The sequence below is a fragment of the Pelobates fuscus genome, chromosome 4 (assembly GCF_036172605.1).
Source record: "Pelobates fuscus isolate aPelFus1 chromosome 4, aPelFus1.pri, whole genome shotgun sequence".
In the NCBI taxonomy this organism is placed as follows: Eukaryota; Metazoa; Chordata; class Amphibia; order Anura; family Pelobatidae; genus Pelobates; species Pelobates fuscus.
Genome location: NC_086320.1, coordinates 299064141 through 299088988, shown reverse-complemented (window position 1 = coordinate 299088988; position 24848 = coordinate 299064141). Strand labels below are relative to the sequence as shown.

General features: G+C 40.4%; 1 protein-coding gene across 1 annotated transcript in view; it reads left to right on the top strand.

Annotated features, from left to right (window-relative positions):
- Positions 1-23557, top strand: part of SNRK (SNF related kinase) — a 53241-nt gene extending 29684 nt beyond the window's left edge. Inside the window, exons 3-6 of the mRNA XM_063452231.1 lie at positions 17269-17410; positions 17532-17744; positions 19122-19256; positions 21689-23557. Coding sequence (XP_063308301.1) covers positions 17269-17410; positions 17532-17744; positions 19122-19256; positions 21689-22901 — 1703 coding nt within the window. The 3' untranslated portion in view covers positions 22902-23557. The remainder of the gene's footprint in view (positions 1-17268; positions 17411-17531; positions 17745-19121; positions 19257-21688) is intronic.
- The last annotated feature ends 1291 nt before the right edge of the window (positions 23558-24848 follow it).

Below are 24848 nucleotides of genomic sequence, written 5' to 3'. Positions count from 1 at the left end.
ACATCTGGGTGATCTACCTTTTGGGCACCCCTGCTGTACACCAACGCCGTTTTTTGGGTTTTTTTTGTTTGTTTTTTTCATTCCACATACCTTGAATATGTTGAGATGGGTGTAGTTTGGGGACAATCCAATTTCGAGTTTGACTTATGTTTAATGGGCTGCACTGGGCCACATGTTAGTCTGCAGTATTGGTCTTACCTAATCATTATTTATTTTTTTTAAACTGATTTTATTTATTTATTTAGATTTTCTAATTGTAAGCACATTGCCTTCATGACCACCAGCCTGTATACAATAGCTAAGGGCATTGCAGTACCATTTCCATTATAATTTCAGTTTGCAGCATTCTCCGGTTACAACTTTTGATGCCCATTCCTTCTTGACTGTAAATCCCATTATCCACTGTATCTCCCATTTTCCACTGTTCTCTAATATACTTTACCTTGTAAAATAGAAATTAAGATCTCTATATAATGTAATTACAAGGGAAATTGGTCAGTGATTTATTGACCTGGCTTTTTAATTTGCCTTGTTGCATTTGTTTAGCTTTGAGTTGATATTTTTGCTTTAAAAACTCACAAATTAACTTCTCATATTGTGCTGCTAGGTTTTGTAGTAAAGATTACTATAGGGTCAGGAACACAAACACGTATTCCTGACCCTATAGTGTTTAACCTATTTAGGTGGCTTGCCCCCCTATAAAAAAATTTAAATGCGCCTTATTTCCAGCGACGCACGGGTCCACTGGCGCTGTCTCCGCCTCCTTTGTGACCTCATCAAAATGGCAACTTTTTAGCCAATCCAATGCTTTCCCTATTTTCCATAGGTAAAGCATTGGATTGGCTAAAATTGGCACGGGGGCGAGGCCAACTGCCCTTTTGGCCAATCAGGACCTCCTCATAGAGATGCAATGAATCATTGCATCTCTATGAGGAATATTCTGCGTCTCCATGCAGAGTGTGGGGATGCTGAATGGCAGGGCTGCTCACTGTACAGCCCTGCGCCAGGAAGCCCCTCCAGTGGCCACTTGGAGGTGTCCCGAGGGGCAATGTAACAAGAAAATGTCTTAAGGGAGCTATTATACTCACCAGAACAACTAAATTAAGCTGTAGTTGTTCTGGTGATTATAGTGCCCCTCAAATGTTTGACTCAACTTCTTATTTCTAATATGAACAGAGCATTGTCAGTTTGAAGGTATGGCCTCAATTGTAACTATTTAAAAAGGGAGTGACCGAGGACTGGTACAGTGTTGTTCAGCCACCCTACATTATTTGAATGCCTTTATTTTTCTACTAGACAATGGGCTTTTAGGTTTGTCAGTGGACTAGAGTAAAGCCGTTCGCTGTAGTGTGTGTGTGGGGTGGCGGGGGGGGGGGGGGCATGCAGTCAATAGGCATGCAGGAGGTCCCGCCGGACTAAGCACGGGAGAGCGGCCGTCTCTCCCGCCAGAGCCTCACAGCAGGCCCCAATTCCATCTGCCCATCGGTCCGTGTCGCCTGCAGAGCGGGGGCTGACATTTACCCTGAGGGTTGTTGCTCGGGTCCCCTTTGCCCTCTCAAATCAGCTGGGTGTTTTTCCAAGCGAGTAGGGGTGGTTTTTAGTTGTTTATTAAGGGTTCCTCAGGGAGCCGAGGTGCTCCACGTCCGTCCAGCGTGGCGGTCAGGCCCCCCCCCCCCCCCCTCCCTAGTGATCCCTTCCCCCCCAAAATAACATAAAAGAAAAGAGGAAAATGCACTATGTTGTCAGGTAAAGGCTAACGTCTATCAATGTCGCCTACACAACTTTCAAAATTACTCGTTATCCTGGCACTATAGTGTCTTTAGGTCCCCCCACTCTCAGGGATCACCTCCCGCTGGGCTGAATGGGTTAAAACTCCTTCAGCCACTTGCCTTTCTCCAGCGCATGTCATGATTCCCTTTTTATTTCAGAAGTTTGGTCCTTAAGGGGTTAAACTTCATTCTTACGTTGTGATGCTGCTCCAATCCTTTGTTGTTCCCCCATTTAAAAGGATCCAGGAATCAAACCTTTAGTGCAGAGATTTTTAGTATATGAAGAAAAGAAAGATAACTGTAAAATGTTTTTAGCGATGCCTTTATGACTTTACAACTCTTATAAGATCTCAAATACACCATATGGACACAGCTCTTAATTATTGAATTCAGATTTCAATTAGGGATCGACCGATTATCGGTTTTACCGATATAATCGGCCGATATTCGGTATTTTCGGAAATATCGGTATCTGCCAATAGGGATACCGATATTGCCGATAATACCTCCCAGGACCGCCAGGCTCATTACAAGCCCGGCGGTCCTGGGGGGGGCGGGCAGCAAGCATTTACTCACCTCCCTGCAGCTCCTCCAGCTTCCCAGTGTAAATCTCGCGAGACCCGTGGCCAGCTCTGACGGCCGCGGGTCTCGCGAGATTTACACTGGGGAGCTGGAGGAGCTGCTGGGAGGTGAGTAAACGCTTGCTGCCCACCCCACTTCCCTCCCCTCCCCCACCTAAGCCAATGCCACTGGACCACCAGGGATTAACATATCCCCCTCCCTGGCAAGGCAACAAGCAGGGAGGGGGGACAACAAAAAAATAAATAATAATCATAATTAAATATATTAAAAAAAATAATAATTTAATATAAAAATTAAAAAAAAATGTTTTTAATAAAAAATGCACCCTCACACACACACTATTATTATACACATACACTATACAAACACACTGTGTATATAATTCAGTGTGTTTGTATAGTGTGTGTATATATAATGCAGTGTGTTTGTATAGTGTGTGTATATATAATGCACACTACACAAACACTGTATTATATACACACACACTATACAAACACACACTGTATTATATACACACACACTATACAATCACACACTGCATTATATACACACACACTATACAAACACACACTGCATTATATACACACACACTATACAAACACACACTGCATTATATACACACACACACTATACAAACACACTATACAAACACACACTGCATTATATACACACACACTATACAAACACACTATACAAACACACACTGCATTATATACACACACACTATACAAACACACACTGCATTATATACACACACACTATACAAACACACACTGCATTATATACACACACACTATACAAACACACACTGCATTATATACACACACACTATACAAACACACACTGCATTATATACACACACACTATACAAACACACACTGCATTATATACACACACCCTATACAAACACACACTGCATCCACTACACACACATACACAGCTCCCCTGTCTAAACACACTGCATCCACTACACGTGGCATGTATATTTTGTGCATTTACCTTTTAGAAATAGTTTTTTATTTTCCAAAATGGTAAATGTACAGAATATCGGCAAATTATATCGGCTATCGGCCTGAAAGTTCACAGGATATCGGTATCGGTATCGGCTCTAAAAAATCAATATCGGTCGATCCCTAATTTCAATCACACCCATTTCTACATGTGTATAAAACTAAGCACCTAGCTATGCAGTGTGCATATACAGACATTTGTGGGGGAGGGAGGGAAATCAGTGGTACTGGGATAGGATGCCACATTTGCAATAAGTCTGCAATTTCATCCCTGCTAGATATTCCATGGTCAACTGTAAGTGGTAATATTGGAAAATGGAAACATTTAGGAATAGCGGCAACTAAGCCACAAAGCGGAAGAATACGTAACGTCACAGAGTGCTGATGCACATGGTGCTTAAAAGTCGCCAACACGGATTTCATTGCTAACGAGTTCCAAACTTCCCATTGCATTAATGTCAGCACAAAAACTGCATCTGGAGCTTCATGAGATGTGTTTCCATGGCCAAGCAGCTACATTCAATTTTACAAAGTACAATGCCCAGCGTTGGAATGGTTGTGAAAAGCTCACCACCACTGGACTCTTCAGCAGTGGAAACCGGTTCTGTGGAGTTACTAATCCCACGTCTGTTTGGCAGTCTGATGGGTTTGGTGGGAACTTTACCTGCCTGACTGCACTGTGCCAACTGTAAAGTTTTTGGGGGTCGGAGGAGTAATGGTATGGGACTATTTTTTTTTTTTTTTTATTTTTTTTTTTTTTTTTTTTTAGCTGAAGTTTGGGAAGGCTCTTTTCTATTCCAGCGTGACTGTGCCCCAGTGCTGAAAGCAATGTCTTTAAAGACCCGTTTGGATGATTTTGGTGTGGAAGAACTTGACAAGCCTCCACAGAGCCGAGATCTCAACCCCATTGGACATGTTTTGGGATGAACGGAGATTGGGGTCCAGGCTTTTTGCCCAACATCAGTGCCTGACCTCACAAATGCTTTGTTTGGTAAATGGGGAAAAAAAATGTACACAGAAACACTGTATAGTGTAAGTTGCCCTTCTATTCCTTGACAAAATTGTCTGAATAGACCTTATACTGAACAAAAGGAGGATGAAGCCAAGTAATGGAGTCCATAGTTTAAGGGTTACTTCAAGCATCACAGCCACTACAACATGCTGTTATGGTTATAATACCAGGAGTACCTTGGCTCCATTCCCCAGTATTGGGGAAACGTGGGCGGAGCCTGACACAGCGCCGAGGGACATCTGTGCTTTGTTTAGGTAAATGACTGCCCTTCAGCACCGTGGGAGAGGGGGTGCGAGGGAGGAGAGCACTGCAGGAGCCTATAGTGCCAGGAAAACGGGTTTGTTTTCCTTGCACTATAGAATCCCTTTAACCCCTTAAGGACACGTAACATGTCATGATTCCCTTTTATTCCAGAAGTACTCGGTATGTGCAGTGGTTCAAATCAAAAACGGTCATGGTGCTTGGAGTAAACCTTTCATAATTGAGAATACTTTACAAAATTTCAGCAATACAAATCTGTGTGCTAGAGCCCAATAATTTAGATTTCATGTGTACGGCCTGGTCAAATATTTATTTTTAATTATTATATGGCCTAAATTACCCAATATCTAGTTCACTCTTTCCCTCTTCAAATATCCATAGCTTACTTAAAGGAACACTATAGTCACCTAAATTACTTTAGCTAAATAAAGCAGTTTTAGTGTATAGATCATTCCCCTGCAATTTCACTGCTCAATTCACTGTCATTTAGGAGTTAAATCACTTTGTTTCTGTTTATGCAGCCCTAGCCACACCTCCCCTGGCTATGATTGACAGAGCCTGCATGAAAAAAAACTGGTTTCACTTTCAAACAGATGTAATTTACCTTAAATAATTGTATCTCAATCTCTAAATTGAACTTTAATCACATACAGGAGGCTCTTGCAGGGTCAAGCAACTATTAACATAGGAGGGGATAAGAAAATCTTAATGAAACGGAACTTGCAATAAAGAAAGCCTAAATAGGGCTCTCTTTACAGGAAGTGTTTATGGAAGGGTGTGCAAGTCACATGCAGGGAGGTGTGACTAGGGTTCATAAACAATGGGATTTAACTCCTAATTGGCAGAGGATTGAGCAGTGAGGCTGCAGGGGCATGTTCTATACACCAAAACTGCTTAATTAAGCTAAAGTTGTTCAGGTGACTATAGTGTCCCTTTAAGACCCTTTTTTTTCTTTTTCTTTATTTATACGTGCTTGGTTTAGCATGTTAACAGAATCTCATGATAACAATGGCATGACATTTTGAGCGGAACAATGAAGTAACGTTAACATTGATGACAAGGTTGTATGCACATTTTTATATAGCAAGCAAGTTGGGTGACATACCCGGGGTCGACAAGGTTGTGACAGGCATGGTGACATGTATGTTCTTCCCCTGCTGTACTAAAAGTGTGAGAGTGTGAAGATGCTCCCTAGTTCGGGCTCTTGTGTGTCGTTGTGTGTGGGAGCAGGTGTGTGGGTTTGGATGCCTATGTGTACTCGCCTGTGGAGCTCTTAGTAGTTCCATGCTAATTGGGCTGACATGTGTTGGGCGCTCCGGTATGCGTCGTACCCTGTGTGGCATCTCTATCCCCCTATCCCTGGGGGTGGCAGGGGTGGGCGGAGTGGTGTTAAACCAGATTGGGCGCCAATGTTTTATCATGCGTGGGGGGCTGTCTGCCGCTCTCGTGAGAGCGGGAGCACCAAGGCTGTGGTTGCATTGTGGTGAAGGAGAGAAAAAAAAAATTATTAAAAAGAAAGGGAGAGGGGGGCGGGGCCGGGCCGCCAAGATGGACGGTCGCAGGAGAGCTCGGCTCCTGCAACATACCAAGGATTAAGCCAGTAACTTAAGCTTTACAGCGACTCAAAATACTCACCACTGCGACCCACGACCCACTAAGGCTACCGGATCCGAGGAGAGGCTGGCTTCTGTAGCTTCAGTCCCTCGGAGGTGAGATCTCCGCAATCCACAGCGGGAACTTAGCCGGCGGTGAGTGGGGTGGACGGCCGCCACCCCACTATCCTGCCTAACGAAGCCTGAAAGGCACTTTGACTCACCGCGGACCCGGCCCTGTTTCCTCCCCCCTCTGGACCGGGGGGGTGATCCCGGTCCTCGCCCCATAGCCGCACTCACAGCGTGGCGGCAGAGATCCGGCAACGACATCTCACAAGCTCAGGGCCCAAACCAAAGATGGCGGAGACCATGTGCGGCATAACTGCTGAAAACGGAGATGGAGGAGGGGAAACCCAGAGTAAGCGGCGGCGCCACAGCACCCGCCACCAGAGACCAACCTGAAGTTATCTGCCCGCATAAGCTGACACCCGGAATGACCATGCACTCTCCCCTCACTCACCGTAAGGAGCCTCCTGCCCAGCAACCCTGGAACCACGAACACCGACACCCAGAGGCGTTGCACACGCTGTGCCCTCTTTGTAGCACCATAGACCCGACGGACTCTGCAGCACACTGTGTGCGGCAGCATACATAAGGCCAGGACTGCCAACGATCAACTCACTCACTGCTATTAGCTACAACATCGCTATACTAATTAGCACAGAAGAAAGCCAAGTTCCGACGCTGCGGCCCACATCAAGCTTCCAAACTGCAATAAGACACCGGGCCCTACCAAGACACCCCAGACAGCACGCTGAACAGCCCTTTGCAGCACCCCAGTGGCATGGGTTGAAACCGGGAGGACCAGCCTCCAAATACCTGCTGCCAAGGCCAGTGCGGGACTTTGTACACCCCCTGTCTAATCTACTTCAGTTGTAGAGATGCAAATTCAGCTCACCGTGGTGCCTCATAAGCCCCTAGCCTCGGTGGTTAATATCCCTGTTAATAACTCTGTTGACAATCTATTATAATATTGTTTGTTTGCTTTTGATTATCAAAGTGTGCCTGTATACACCATTCTTTACTACTACTCATACTCATCCAGCTCATGGCATACATAGATCGCATTATCCTGTTTACTCATGAGACAAATTGTGTTGTTCACTCCTGTCACAAAACTGCATTATGTGTAGATACAACCACAAATCATACTAATGTCACAGACGAGTAGAACAGCCTGTAACCAACCTAAGCGAGAACCTAATCTACTGCAATATACATAACCAAATTACCACAAATTCTGCTTAGCTCATTAGACATACCCATGCAACTAATATAACCTTAAAAAATTTACAAGTTCTCAGAGCCACTGCTATACATGTCTTTGTTTTCATATTATTCTACGCTGTTGTGGCGCATGACTATGTTTGTACTCACCTGCACGACAAAAATAAAGAATTCAAAAAAAAAGGAAAGGGAGAGGAGCACAGAGACATGTGCGCGATGCAATGTGTGATGAGTGAGTTGCAACAGTACAACCAAGAAATAAAAGGTAAAACAATAGAGTTGGTGGTCTCTGGAACTACCCTCATCACAAGAGGTCTGGATCTTCCCTTAGGCGGTTGTGACCGTGCCGTGCGTATTGTCTCTGGGCTCAGTCCTTGTGCATGGTCAGGTGGGTAAAGGTTGTGGGTTATATATTAACTGTCCTGGATTGGAGCTGTCCTCTGGGTCCCAGCTCTCCGGTTGGCTTACGGCCGTGGAAGGTTGTAGTCCCAGTGCCCTCAGAAAGGTGGGGGTCCCGGATGGGGATGCAAGGTGGTGTGCAGTCCCATTGTGATGGACAAGCAGTGCGCCAGTGTTCCCCCACCTGTAGACTATGCCTGCTTTGCGCAGCGCGGTTGTCATGGATCCAAAGGTCTTTCTCCTCAGCAATGTGGCTCTAGTAACGTCCAGGGAAAAGGAGAGCTGCGCGCCCTCAAATGTTAGCGGTGTTTTGCCCTTTATGGCGGTCATTATCAGTATCTTGTCAGACACTGTCAATAAGCGCAGGATAACATCTCTGGGCGTGTTGGGTGGTAGGTGTGCGGAGCTCGTCACTCTGTAGATCCCATCCAGAGTTATTTTCTTTGCGGTTGTCTGCGATAGCATCGTTGTGAGCAGCCGCCGTGTGTAGTGCGGTAGCTCCTCAGTCGTGACCGCGGCTAGAACACCCCTGATTTTTATATGCGTTGAACGTTTTGTCCTCCAGGGAGGCAATCTGCCCAACTAGTACATGTTGCTCTGCTTGGAGTCGTTGGACCGAGTCCTTGAGGGTGGACACTGTGTCCTGGATGTTGGTGAGGTCTGCCTCCATATTTCCAACCCTTTCTGTTACGCTTTGTATGTCAGCCTTGACCATCGCGACGTCCGCCGCCAGCAATTTTTGGATGTTGATCAGGAGGGCTTTTAGGTCCCCTTTAGTAGTGGGGGCTGAGTCAAATTGGGATTCAGGTGTCAGCGGGTGTTCTTAAGACCATTTTTAAAACCTTTTCTTTTCATAAAGCGCCATGGAATCTGTTGGTGCTATGTAAATGGCAATAATAATAGTATTTACTATGCACTGTATATTATAAAGTGGTTAAAAACCTGATAGATTATATTTAGACTAACTCTGCCATATGTACATTTTCATTCTTGGCATTTTTACATGTTTATTTGTAAGTATAATTTTGCCCTTTTAAAGTTTCCTTTCATTTCATACTCCTTCTCAATTGAATTGTATGTTTTTAGAACAGATGTGTAGCATTAAGTTCTATATTTAGCATAAGAACACTAGTGCCGATCATTGTAAAAGCAGAAGTTTGGTTTAAGATTATCTTTGTATTCGTGTGTTCCTGAGAATCTTACTTTTTATAATTTTATAAGATCGGTATGAAACACTCATTGGTTATATTTAGTATGTAAATGTCCACGCTTCCGTTAGAATTAGTCTAGTTTTTATTTTTATGCAAAATGCTTGCCCTTTTATTTTTTTTAAATACCGTAGTTGTTTTGCTTTAACCACCTCCTGATTATACTTGACCAATGGTCTTCTATCAGACTTAGACCTCGATTTAATAACCTTTCCATAGACTTTAATGTTGCCTTCTGTATATAAATCATTTTTGAGAGGTTTTGTTTTCTAACCGTATTGAATCCTATGGAAACCTTATTAAATTGAGGCCTTAGTTTGAGCAATCCTCGTATACCCCCCACAGATGAAGATGTATGATAAAGGCTATTTTTGTAGGGTCACTTTATGAAACAGGTCCTTGGAAAATCAGACAAGGATCGTGCCTGTTATAACTACAGAAAAACTATTTTGAAACTCTTGCAGAGGAGAGGAGGGCTGGACTCCGTAGTAAATGAGAATGGTATTTACAATCAAATTCCAAAGGGTGGACAGATCTTTGCGTTTAAATATCAGAGAGCAGCTTGATACAGAAAGTGTGAGAAAAGTTTGGTAGTTCCTAGAAATTCAAATCTGGAATTATATTTAGATGTTCATGTCTATTAAAAGTTTTTTTAAAGATTGTTGTTTTGACAAAACCAATGGTTGTGAATGTGCCCACATTGCAGCATGGTGCTTAACCCCTTAAGGACCAAACTTCTGGAATAAAAGGGAATCATGACATGTCATACATGTCATGTGTCCTTAAGGGGTTAAAACATGGTCTGCTTATTGAAATAACAGGCAGGTCATTAATGTATCTGTGTGTATGTTCAGTCATCATACATTTATTTCAGCAATCAAATAATTACGTTTTGATCTTTTATTTACAATTAAAAAGCAAATTGTACATATTGTAGATTATATAAATGATCTAAGTACTTCAATGTTAAAAAAAAAAAAAAACGGTTCAAGAGAATACTTGGTGAGTTCATCCCATCAAAAACCTAATCCAGTGGCAATTGTCCCTCTACCTGCCATTCAAAGTGAGTACTCAGCTGCTCACTAAAATGTGAGTGGAATAGATTTGAATGTTACAATATAATTTTGCTAAAACAGACCTATTTCACTATGAGTTCTCTATAATGTATTACTGATGGTCTAGTTAAAGGCAAATAACATTAGAACAGCTGTCTATCCTGTGTTAGTGCAACTAATTCTTTGCTTTTTGTGATTTAATAGCCCGGCTACATATGTTATACATTAAAAATTGTTCTTAATCAATTACTACAGTAAAATAGCAATCTTGATGGGTTACTCAAAGTACCATAACCACTTATGCTTGTTGTAGAAGATATGGTGCATGGAGTTCTTGGGTGCAATACCCCACTGGATTTTGTCAAACCATCTCCAGGAGACGTGAAAAAAAAATCGCTCCTATACTCTGTGACCAGTCTGTTGCTGCCATGATAATCTTGATTTCTTACTTTGAATGAACAGAGACAGTGGGTTGCAAGCTGTGTGCTAAACCACCTCCATCTCTTACAGCCATTGCCATCTGGGTTTGGATGGATTTGTACAAATGAAAGTTAAACTAACAGAAGGGGTGGACCCCGGTTGCTAGGAAAGCCCCAGTTTTTGTCAAACTGGTGACTCCTGACACCATCATTACAATACGCTGTAGTTGTTATGGTGCTTATATATTCCTTTCAATGTATATTGTTATAGAGATAGAATAGAAAAACTGAAATTTGCCATTAACAGCTGCAGATTGCCAAAATATTTTGTGAAATTGTTTGGCTAAATTTATTACATAATCCAGGATGTTTTGTTTCTGCAACAACTGTGTATTTAAGCGTTATGTATTTTTAAATCTTCTGAGTCTCTTCAGTTCTTCATCTTGTTTCTTGCCTCTTAGGCCTCTGAGATTGTGTTCCAGGCTGCTGTCCTGTACTGGACTTCAGGATAAGGTCTATAACACAGTTACTCCATGTGCAGCAGCTTAAAGCATTGTGTGAAATTTGCCTGAGTACTTTGTGTGCCCACATTTGTGTTATACATAAGATTCCTTCTGTTATACTTGTTGCTGTACAAATGCTTTAACAGCTTTGCTTAAAGACTCGTTACATTTCGAACTTTACAAATCCTCTATAAAGGGCTTCTCCAAAAGATCTTTCCGGTATTAAATGCACTATGGAGAAAACAAATAATTCACCTGGAATGCATCGCTAAGTGAAGCTCCTGGCACGGACTTCTGTGACCCCCTCGGTTGTCACAGGGAACGTACGTGGTCCAATCACAGGGCTCAGAGCACATGCACCCATAGTGAAGCCCTATGATTGGTCTATTTCACCGGCTCAGGGCACATGCAAACATTGGGCTGGCGAGTGGAGAAGGAGGGTAGCGATGAGAGGCAAGATGGAGTGCAATGTGGGTGGGAAGATTGTCTGTCGCCAGTGTTCTGTACGCTCTTGACAACCAATGCTCAATATGCATAGAATTGACATTGGCAGTCCGGAACAGTCCTGGGCTGCCAATGTCACAAGTGCCAGTAAATGTAACCAGCCCCAGCACACAATTGGAAATATTTCTGGATGTTAAAACACTGCACATAATGACTCCTACCACCATGACCACTTCAAATAACTGAACTGGTCATGGTGATTGGAGTAACACTTTAAAATAAGGGATAGTGTAGATAAAGGGTTAGGGGGTGTTTATGGGGGATTTTTTTTATTGATTTCCCTTATAAACAAAAAGGTAAACCAACATTTTAATATGCATACATTTCACTATCTATTGAAGACTGCCGCGCTCACACGAACATGCATACATTATAAAAGTGTTGCTGGGGCCAATTAACTCCACATACAATTTCCAGCACTATTACACAAAATGTAATAGTTTTACTATTTTGTGATCTGTAAAGTTGGTTTTGGAGTGAGTGGGCTGTATCTTTTTGTATGTTTGTATTGGCCCCTGCAGCACCCTTATAATATGTGAGCGTAGTCCTCTTGGTTTCATATGTAAATATATTTTTGGAATCCTGGCCAACTCACTTAGTTTTGCACCCCCTCCCTGTCACTTGTGCCTTATTGCCCTATTTAACCTTGCGCTGCAGAGAGCCTTAGGAGGAATGATTTCCCAAGTAAATGGGTTAATCTTATAAGAGCAGGTGTTCTGTTGTTAGGCCAGGACCTGCTAATGTATTACTTTGGCGTTTTGGGAGGCTAATGCAATGTGTGCTACTGTAACTGTTCCCCATTGTTTTTTCTCAAGTCAGATGTATAAAAATAAAAACACTGTGCGCTTTGCAGATGACTTTTGGTGGGTGAATGTCCTGAATCTTGAATATTTTATTTTATCCATCCATCATTTCCACTTGTCACTAAACAACATTGGAAAGTAAAAATGTAGCATTGTGCTGTGCATTCCAGGCTTGCAGGCCCGGACTGGCCATTGGGCACACTGGACAAATGCCAAGTGGGCCGCGGTGGCCATGGGCCGAGGCCGGCAGGGAGATCACAGGATCTCCCATGCCGGTCTTTGCAGGGCCAGCACTATCTGAACGCGAGCCCTGCAGTAGTCCACGGCGGGCCGGTGGGGAGATGAAAGATCTCCCTCACCGGCTCACATACAGTATATTGTGGCTGCCGGCACGGAGAGAGCGAGGGAGACAGCCAGGAGAGGAACCTGGAGGAGCTCTTACTTATAGCTCCACCGGGTTCCTCTCGCGACATTTGGAGCGTTGCCATGGCAACCATCCAGGTCTCGTGAGAGTAAACTCTAGCGTGAACCCCACAGGCTATAGTTCACGCACCACTAGGACCACCAGGGATGGATGGCAGCAGCAGGATCCCCCCTGCCAGGCTAAAGGTAAGCAGGGAGGGGGGATATAATCAATCGGGTCACAGCAGCCTCACACACACACACACTCGCACTGCACAATATGCTTTCCTAGCATTTTTGTCTCCTGGTATCCCAGCTATGGAGACACCAGAGACAAATTTCAAGCAAACACAGTGCAAGCATGTTATTAAACTTGCTTGTGCTGTGCAGAACAAATACAGGATATTTTTCTCATGCCAGACTCTTCAGCAGAGCTTTGCGCATGGTCTACCCTGGAAGAGCATTAAACCACCATGCTCACTTTGTGATGGGGCGTGCTTGTCATTGGTGATGACAAAACACACCCTATCTGGCCCCACCCACTTTTTAGTGGGCCGCTGTAGTTAAAAAATGCCCGGGCCGAATTTCCTTCCCAGTCCGGCACTGCTTGCAGTGATAAGTAAAATTTTAAGCCTGGCTAGTAGTATAGAGCTTGAATTAAGGCCTGTAAATTTACACATGGCAGAGTATGATGTACCAATCTACAGATTAGTCTTTCAGTCTTGTTGCCCATTAGGGTTGGTAGGAGTACTCCAAACAAGGGAGAAGATTTATTTATAAGACATAATGAAAATGGGTATATAGAATATCATGACAACCACAGGAAACTCGCTACATCATGGCAGTAAATGTGCTCCAATTTCTCCATGTTTCTCCAATTCTGAAAAAATTACTGTAGCCAACACCTCTCTTCACTGGGCATCAAAATAGAGGAGAGGGAGGCAAAAAAAACCTGAGAACCTGAAACTGAGAACTAAACGTATTTCACATCATTAATGGACACTTTCTCAATACTGATACTCGTGCAGAGATGTGTTGGCTACAATTCTTATCACTTCTGCTTATTATGTTGGGCATGGCCTGCTCACAATATTTTTAAAAAAATCTGCACTACAAGAATGCTTGTTCTCAAGATATATATTTTTCCTTCCTCCCCCCCCCTGCTATTGTGTGAGAAATTTTGGAATTGGTAGAAACCGCAATTGGTAATACAGGGTGATTCCATGCAAAAAAAATAAAAAATAATATATATATATATATAATAGTTTTCTGTAAGCAAAATGGTTGCACTTAGCAGATGGCATCATGTATGTCTCCGCACGGGGCGTTACCACATCACTATGCCCTCTGTATTTAGAGCTAAAGTATATGAGTATACTACATTAATATTTAGCTAGAGCTATATAGTACGTAAGTCCTGAGATTTCTCCGAAATTCAGTATTGCTAAAAATAACACTGATTGCTCCTCCCTGGGCAGAGTCTTGTTTGCACAAGGATGTTTCTTCAATTGTATTTATGTGCTAACAAATAGTTTTATTAGTAATAATGCAGCACTTTGATTTTGAGGTGGCACCCTCTATGAGTATACAAAAGCTTTATATTTATTAACAGGCACTTACAGTACTTATTCCTATGATTTAGCTGTTTATTTTTCTACGTTTTTTATTTTATTTTTTAAAAGCAGACTAAAATAGCTGTCTTTTAGAATAATTGGCAATATTGGAGATACTGTTAGTGTTCTTGCTGGGGAAGAGCCATAAAGTGAATGTGCAGAAAGTCTTCTCTTTAGCAGCTGCCCCTGGATAGGACTGCTCTGCAATGTAATAATGTGCAAAGATTGTGCTCTTAGATGTGAGGCAGGACTAGGATTGGGACTGTCATGTTGGGTCCAGTATTGGTGTATTTAGAAGTGTGTACATAAACATTTTGTGAGCAGCAGTCATTTGGAAATGTATTTTTAGAACAGTATTTGGGTCACAGGGCAAAGGAAAGTTGAACCTAAGAATAATTCTAATTTTAAATGGAATCTGTCCTGCTTATTTGGCCCTCCACTCCCCCATCTCTATCTCCTTACTGAGGTGAGTGTTGCATTTCTGCCCACCTGCGCTCCTGTGGTTGCTATGGGTGGGAGAGGTATCTTCTGGCCTTCCTTTATCTCAATTTGTTGCTGTTGAGTGTCTGCTGAAGAATTGAGACAGATTGGAGAAAAACATTTTTTAAAAGATTTTCTCCAAATCTATACATTTTCTAGCACAATGTGTAAATGGAATTTCAAGCTCGAAATCGTATCACGACAGGTTCTCTTTAACCCATATCTATTTCCTGTAAAGACTTTCAGAATCTAGTTGTACACAATAACCTAATGCAGGGGTTCTCAACCTTGTCCTCAAGGACCCCCTACTAGTCCAGGGTGTAGGGATTACCTGTGTGTGTCTAAGGTGTTTAGAAAAAGAAAAAAGAGTCTAAGGTGGGGTTTTTTTCCACCTTTTTCTAAACCCCTTAGACACACCCAGGTAATCCCCAAATCCTGGACTGGTAGGGGGTCCTGAGGACTGGGTTTAGAACCCCTGACCTAATGGAACGCTGCATTGGAAACGAGGCACGTGTTCTGCACTGCCGTTGGAGATGGTTGTGCTGCATCAGGAAGTGTGGTCACAATATTCTCCACTTGTTTGTAAACATATTCTTGCTAATTGTTTTTAATTTTTATTAAAGGGACTGACATCCACAAATAGATGAATGCATACTCTCTCTAAGATGACTGCTGCAATGTATGCTAGTAGCTTTACTTGTAGTTAAGCACCTGTTAGCAATGCATTCTACAGTACCTGATGTGCTCATAATTAGATAACCAGTGTCTGTGTATCCCATCCAATACGTTATAGCAGCCATATTTTTTGGTGCTGAGGAACATTGCACACTTGGCACCAGAAACGCATCGGGAAAGCAAACTTTAGCTGGCTGTTTGTATAGGTAGAATTACCAGTCTGTCCTGTTTTTAGTTTTAATGTAAAGTATTCTTGCTTACAGAAAAGTAGGCACCTTGGTATAGTCAGCATTATTTTATTTTGTAGTGCCAACTCACAGCATAGTGGTTTTAGTTTATTTTATTTTTTTTGGATCATTCCTTTTGCACATTAGCTGGAATCTAACACTAGAAAGAGCAAATGAAGTGTTCAGAGTTTCTAAAGATATTGCAAGGGTTTTCTTGTGTCACATATTTGCTTCATCCTCATATTGCGTATTCTTAATGAAGTGCATGTAAACTAGTCCATTTAATCCTGATTTACCCAGAGATAGAAAAACATGTTATTTAAAGGTGACATCATTAAAATGGATTTGTAAGTTTTGAATGATGTAGTGGTAAATGGGAAGATTCTTATTGTGTGAAATGTTCTAGCATAGTGTTTGTGATTTCAAGTTTAATACGTATGGATCATATATGATTTGTTATATACAATGGCACACTGAGCAAAAGATGTAATTAGAAAGTATGTGAGCGGCAGAGGTTGGCATGTTGAAACTAAATGTATTTTGATTCTTCTTTGGTTTTTCAGCAAATAGAAATTATTAGAGCTCCAGGTGTGTAATACATTATGAGGGTTGTAGTCCCACAATGGCTTTGCAGGGGTTTCTGAATATGAACCGGGATCATAATGAAAACAATGGCAAAATAATAAAATCCGGACCATTGGGATTTGGAGTATAAGAGGGTAATATCTTTTGTGTAGTTTTTATTTATATTATATATTTTCTATATGAATCAACTCAGTGGTTCCCAAACCAGTCCTCAAGAACCCTTCTAACAGTCCAGGATTTAGGGATTGCCCAGTTGTGTCTAAAGTGTTTTTCTTTTTCTTCTAAAAACACCATAGAGTAATCCCTAAATCCTGGACTGTTAGGGGGTACTTGAGAACTGGGTTGGGAACCCTGCATTAACTGAAAGTTACACTGCAATTTATAGGACATAGACAGATGATTGGCACAGGATCAGGAATTGCAGGATAGGTAGGCATATGTATTAAGGAGCCAAAACTGTTAAAGGTTGGGTGCAATATCATCTGCTTTTTGGGTTTTCTTTGTGGATAGGGGGTGTAAGTCTGTCCATGACTATGCAATCTTGTGAATAAAAACTTAGTACGAATGCTCTTATTGGGCCTATAGCATTTGCAAGCTCTGTTGTTGCCTGTTAGGATGTTAATATGACAATATACACCCACATATAAAGCATGAACCCTGACCTCTGTTTCCTTGTGTGCAGTTGGCATTGAGTTATCAAATTTAGAATAAATGCGAGTGTATCTTTTTCTTTAGTTAATTGTATAACTGGCATTATATAACACTTTTTTCATTTTAGGTGTTAAACAGATTTACATATTTTTAAAGATTCTGCTCTGGCATTTTTATATTAAGTTGTACAGTGGTTGTTTTTGTTTTTTAAATCACTCCTGTCAATTTCAGATATTTGGAGCCTTGGCGTTATCCTCTTCATGTTGGTTTGCGGTACTCCCCCATTCCAAGAGGCAAATGATAGCGAAACACTGACTATGATCATGGATTGTAAATACACTGTCCCCAAGCATGTATCCAAAGAGTGCAAGGAGTAAGTGCCATCATGTGCCATACCCAATACGATTTTTCTGTTCATGTGTAGTGTACAATTTAGTACCTTTGTTACTTTTGCAGAATTTAGTTTTTTTTAAGTATTTTATTTTGTTTCACAGTTTAATAACTCGCATGCTACAGAGAGATCCTAAGCGAAGAGCATCCCTTGAAGAAATTGAAAATCATGCATGGCTCCAGGGAGTTGACCCATCACCTGCTACAAAGTATAACATCCCTCTTGTGTCCTACAAAAACCTCTCGGAAGAGGAACACAATAGCATCATACAGCGCATGGTCCTCGGTGACATAGCAGACAGAGATGCCATTGTAGAGTAAGTTACAAGCCTCATGATACTAGTGTTTTTTGTTTTTTTTTTGGTTTTTGTTTTTTCTCCTCGCCCCTGCACCCGGGGGGGAGGAGGGAACTCTTAAGTATTTTCTGGTACAGGGTTTTTTTTTTGGTTGTTGTTTTTTTTAGCTTTAGAATTTGATATTTCTTTATAATCTCTTTGAAACCCATATGCAATAACTTCATAGATAGAAAATATTGTGTTTCTGTACACAATATTGTGTTAGACTTATTATAATGTCTCCATTTAGTTATGGCGTTATATTGTGCCTTTCTGGTTGAGGTTGACACAAATATTGGCTAATAAACAGAAAATGTGCTTTGTTCACAGATCCAAAATGCATGATCTCTGCTTAAGCCCGCCTGTAATATGTATTGTACTAATACATCAAACACCACTAAAAATAATTCCATGTTTCTACAGTTCCATAAAAATATTCAAGCTTTGTGTCAGGAATATCAGGTCTTATTTGTGGTTTCTGAAATCTGTTTAGTCGTGACATTTGTGTGTTCTCAATTAAAGTGATATGTGTTTTAAACTTAGTTGGTCCTATATTACAGTTGTTGCTAAGAACAGGCATGACAGAGGGAACTGAAGTAACATTTACTGGTTATGTTTTGGGGAATTTCTGAGCAAAAGAAAGTGGAAATCATTTTAGCTCTGCGATCAATGCAAGCTAATCTGAACTCAAAGAATTTTTTTATTTTTTTTAAAAAAAGGGTTTCATGGATAATTTGTGTTGGGTATACCAGGTATTTAGGCAATTTTGTTTGCCAAGTTTCTCTTAGGAATACTGCTAGAACTCTTTGTAGTTGTAATTGCCATCAAGTGCTCATCTGTTCCAAATAGAAAGGGATTGCTCAACATGGAGGTTAGAGGTGATCTCTGGGGTAATGGCAGGTTTATTTTGATACATTTTAACTAGAAGGAAATACATGTACCGTTGTAATGAAAATTATTTAACCCCCATTGAAAATCATATTTGTAAAAAAAAGTGACAGACTTTCAGCTGTTTGCAATGAACAAATTAAGTCGTCATAAATTGCATTTTCAGTTGAATATGGGGAAACCACTTGAAGCATCCGTTGTGTTGAGCAATTTCAAGTGGTTTCCCCAAATTCAACTAAAAATGCAACTTGTGACTTCATTTGTTCATTGCAAACAGCTGAAAGTCTGTCACTTTTGACAAATATGATTTTCAATGGGGGTTAAATAATTTTCATTACAACTGTGTGTAGTAATATTACAGAGGAACATGTTTTGTTTTTATTTTTATTTTATTTTTTGTTTTTAAAACATCAGCAAAATTTTTATTTATTTATTTATTTATTAAAAGAGTTGCATTTCCTGTTTTCTCAGTGCCTTGGAAACCAACAAATACAACCACATCACCGCTACATATTTCCTGTTGGCTGAGAGAATACTGCGAGAGAAACAAGAGAAAGAAATCCAAGCGAGGTCGGCCAGTCCCAGTAACATAAAGGCCCAATTTAGGTACAAATTTATCTGTTTCTTTCTAGTTTATTTATGTGGTTACCAACTGAGAAAAGGAGGGGGTAAAACAGGTGGTTAGTAATCTTTGACATTACAACTTCTGTGGACCAAGAGGCTTGAAATAACCTAGACCACGGTAGTTGGAGTGCTGGAGATTATCCATCATCAGTAGAAAGACTTTAAAGGCCTCTCTTTGAAAAATTAAAAGGCACCCAGCCTTTACAATGATTCCTCCTGTTGTTTGCATGTGCATGTCCCTAGGTTACACATACAAACACCAGTGTTTTTACCCATACCCGCAGAGGTGTACAAAAGATACGATTTGAGGCTTACTTAAAGCTTCCTTTCTCTTCACATAAAACATGTTATACAGGAAAGAGCATATTTTTTATTAAACATTTATTATTTTGCACCATAGGAATAAAAAATAAATAATTTTCCATCCTAAAATTAACTGAATTTTTTTTATCAGCTCCAGTTAAATGTTCTAGCACATTATAAAGGGTATATCTATCTTTTTCAAATATTTTAACTAATTTCCTGAGTCCCTGTTGCATCACTTTCTATCATAGATACAATAAGAATGTGTGTTTAAGTGCAAGGCCGGAGATGAGTCAGGCTTTCAGAGCTACTCTTATAGTATAGACCTACCACTCCATTTAGGTCTATTTTTTATTTCTGCTTGTCATTCTTATTTTTGTGGTGTGTTGGGTATAATTTTTGCATTCCTTTCCCCCATGCTTTGAAATGACAATGTTTGGTTTATTTGGATGATTTTATATTATTGCATGCCCCATTTAATTCATTTAGCACACATGCATGGGACTAACTTTTACGATTAACAGGAGCTTGTAGAAATAAGCTGCTTTATTAAGCATTTTGTAAACACTGAAATACTGACAAATATGTAATCTTCAGCATACCAACAGAGGAATAATCTGTCAGAGTTCTTGGAATATATTTACTTCGGTAAACTATATACTAAGATATATATAATTTTGTTAAACGCAGAGTTGGGCAATTTGTGGCCATGCCATATTCCTAAAGTGGCTTTCCTATGCTTTTTTTTTTTTTTTTTTAATATTTATTTTAATTTCAAGTGCAGCAAATTTTATATAACTAACTAACAAATATTACATCTGAACATGTTCTAGTGACCTCCAAAATGGTATTCTGGTATGTTATGTTCCCAGTCATCCTTGATTAGACATTACCCATGACCTATATGCACATCCCATGGTTTCCAGTCATCTCACTATTAATGTCTGTGTGTATGGTAGGTTACGCTGTGTAACTGTAACCACTACGTCTTATTTTCTTGATGCAACATAACAATAGCACGTTGTAGTGGCTATGCTGCCTGGAGTGCCCTAGCACTGTTTTGTAATATCAATCAGTTTAAGAATTATATAAACCGGGCTCTTCTCATTGCACAAGGACTATGTCTTGTCTGCATTGAAAATGATGTGTATTTTTTCAGTGACAATTCCATCAAACATGAGTGACATAAACTGGGTCTGTTCAACAATCTCAGCCAATTAATATACCATTCCTAAATTTGTGCCTCCCATCATTTCAGTTAATTAAAACTAATAAGTAAATTGCGCTAGAAGTATGCATCTCTCTAGATGAGCATCGTGGGAAATGTAGTCCAGAAACAATTTATGGTGTCAAGCGTAGCCATCACTGCTCTGTAGTATGTAAATGTGACATTAATAATAAAGAGAAATACTCCAATAAGTGTGGACAAAATCCAGACTTATAGAGTATGTCCTGGAAAATATAGAAGATACATAGATAGTAGAGATAAGTGAAATAATGTAACAATATAAATGTGCAGAACCATACTTAGAATGTTGGTTGCCTGCACATAGTGATAGATAGCCCAAGTGAGAAAGAAAGGTGAGCCAGTTTAGGCTTGATTGCACCACAGAGACTCATTACTATCTTTCATTTATATTGTTACATTATTTCACTTATCTCTACTATCTATGTATCTTCTATATTTTCCAGGACATACTCTATAAGTCTGGATTTTGTCCACACTTATTGGAGTATTTCTCTTTTTCAATTTCGAATAGGGGTTATGCCCCAGGACATCCCTGGAGTGTCCGGCTAGGTGTATCTCCACCAGTGTGACGGATCCCATTTTCTGGATCCATCTATACGGGTGGACTTCTTTCTACTATTTCTGACATTAATAATATCCTGATTGAGTTAGGGGGGAAAGTTTGTGCCTTGGAAATGTTTCTCTCGTGTGCTTTAGTCCAGAAAAGTTGGAAGCCATTGCTCTAGGTAAAATAACTGCAACAGCAAGCTGTGGTGATATTTGTTGCTTAACGTTCTTCTGGAAACTTTTTTTTTTTTCTTTCTCTCCTGTTTTGATCCTTTAACCAATTTAATATAACTAACTATTCATGTTTGCTTCTTAGGCAATCATGGCCAACGAAGATTGATGTTCCTCAAGACCTAGATGATGACTTGACAGCTTCACCAATAGCTCATGTAGCTGTTCCGTCTCCTGCTCGTAGTGCAGAGAATGTACTGAATGGCCACAGAAATAAAGGTTTGGTAGATCCATTGAAGAAAGAGGATGTTCCTGATTTTGCTGGCCCAGCTGTTTCGGGGCTTCCTCCAGTTAATCTAAACCCAACAGCTAGTGGAAGAAAATGTCTCTTCAGGGTTGAGGAAGATGAAGAGGAAGACGAAGAAGAAAAGAAACCACTCCCTTTGTCTACTCAAGTTGTCTTAAGACGTAAACCCTCTGTTACAAATCGCCTCACTTCTAGGAAGAGTGCTCCTGTGCTCAACCAAATCTTTGAGGAAGGGGAGTCTGATGATGAGTTTGATATGGACGAGAATCTTCCACCGAAGTTAAGTCGGTTAAAAATGAACATAGCATCTCCTGGGACAGTGCACAAACGATATCATAGACGGAAAAGTCAAGGTCGAGGTTCCAGTTGCAGTAGTTCAGAAACTAGTGACGATGACTCTGAAAGCCGAAGACGTCTGGATAAAGATAGTGGATTTACATATTCCTGGCATAGACGGGATAGCAGTGAAGGTCCACCTGGCAACCAAGGTGATGGTGGAGGTCAAAGTAAACCAAGTAATGGAAATACTGGCGTTGACAAAACAAGTCCCAGTGATAACAAGGGAGGTGGTAGCCCATCTAACACATCTGGTGGCAACTCAAACAACACATCTGGAAATACCCGTAACTGTGCTGGTTCTGGAAACTCTGTGCAGCAATCACCAAGAAGTGCAGGTGAATTGGTAGAAAGTCTAAAACTAATGAGTTTGTGCTTGGGTACCCAGCTGCATAATGGAGCAAAGTATATAATAGACTCCCAGAATAACCTATCATTTTCAAGCGTCAAAGTGCAGGAGAAATCAAGTTGGAAAATGTGTATAAGCTCGAATGGAGGTGCCAGTAAAGCTACACCCACAGGCAGCTTAAAATTATTTTCTGACCACATGTCAGACACCACTAATGAACTCGAACTCCTAAAGAACAAGAACTTTAAAAATAATGTATTACAGCTACCTCTTTGTGAAAAAACGATATCTGTGAATATCCAGCGGAATCCTAAGGAGGGACTTTTATGTACCGCAAGCCAAACCAGTTGTTGTCATGTTATTTAATAATGGCTTAATGTACAGAGCATTTTGACTGCATTCTTCATGCTTATGGCTGTGAACTTTTTTCTGAATTCCATTTTGTTGTCTTAACGTTTTTTTTTTTTTTTAAATTGTTATTATAGTGGGCTGTATTGTAATTGTATCTTAGCTATTATTTATTGCTTTTTTTTTTTTTTTTGCGTGTTGCCAGATTGGTCAGCAGGGCATTCTATTTGTGCATGCTGCTGACGCCTTTTTTTTTTTTTTTTTTTTTGCTGATTTTGTGGTGTAAATTTTATGTTTTAATAATCTGGATTCACGTTGAGTGTAACCTTGACCATACTGTGTGAGGAGCACTTTGAAGTTTCTTATTCAGCACTTAAGCTAAGAATTCCTTTTGGTTTTCTTATGTTAATTCCAATCCTAATGTCTGTGATTGTGACATACTTGGGTATGTCTGCGAAAGAACCAAAGCAATAATCTTTTTATGTTTAAAAACTCCCTTGGAGGGAAGGGTGGGGGGTGGGGCGGGAGGCTTTCAGAAATTCCACAGCTTGCACAAAGCAAGATGCACTGAGATACAGTGTTCCATTTTTTTTTTTCTGTCCAGTACCTGTCTAAAAAAGTGGAACCGGTTTACAGCTGCCCAAGTTATTAAAGCAAACTATACTCTACTGTAATGACAAGAGACCACATTTTTTTCTGTGCCCTGTCCGCTTATCCTTAATTTGGCTTTTCAATATAATCCTCGTGCAATTTCTCATTCATATGTTATGACCTAGGGATATGGAAAATAACCAAGGAGATTGCCCTTGACTAACTTTCTGTTCTGAAATCAGACCTTTTAAACATTGGCCTATAAAAAGACAAGCAGCACACGTATTGTCAACAGATTACCCAGGATCGTAGTGTTCCTGCTGCTTTCATGTTTTATAATCTAGCCTTGAATTTCTTTTTCCTTCATGGAAAATATAAATCTGGATTCCATCTTATTAAAGGGGCTATAATAATTCAAACCGAAATAAGGACACCTATTGGTAAGGCAAACAAATTAAAATGCAAAGCTAATATTATCTACTGTCAACATTCAGAAGCAGTTGAAGCAAATCTATGCAAATTCCCTAACTTTTTCACGTTTTGTGTCCGTGTGATCCTGTTTTAGATGGTGAATTGCCATGACTTACACTTGTGATTTGTTTCTGCTTTTCTTTCTGTGGGGCCCAGCTTGTGAGTGAAGTTGTGAATAATTCTCCATGATTTACAGGCTCATAAATGCAGAAATAGTCCCAAAATGGCCGCGCCCATTACTTGGTCTATGAGGTAGAGGTAAACTTGGTTAATAAAAACTTCCAAGAATATAGAACAATTTGTCATTAACTTCCACGTGCACAAAATAGCACATTTACAGAAGATGGAATATGCATTGAAACGGTTTTGAACTTGCATTATTTTATTTCTATAACTTCTAGCTGTATGTAAGCAGAACAGCGCTCTGATTGAATATGGCATGCTTTACCTCTGTATCTTTGCAGGTTTCCTTACCTGCGTTCTCTAAAATGCAGGGTATCTTTCAACAGTAAAAATATAGTGGGCAAGTTGTGTAGCTTTTGACCCCATTATGATAGCTGCTTTGACAGAACTGTTATGATATTAACGTTTGCCTAAGCTTTCTAGAACTTCTTTGTTTGCTCCTTTTATATGAAAGCCATTTCTAGAGATTTAAAGCATTTCTGTCTAAGAAACATTGAGACTAAACTGATGAAAACACGTACAAATGTTCTGCTGACATCTGGTGTCTTTAATCCAGGATAGCAGTTTTGATAAGAGGTCAATAAGCGGTTAAAAGCAAGCAGCAGTAGTAGATCTCTAACCAAAAAGGGAACGTTTGGTGATTTTCCTAACTTTCAGAAGTACCCAAAATAACTTTTAATATTTAGTATTGTTTATTTTTTTATTTTTTTTGCAAGCTTT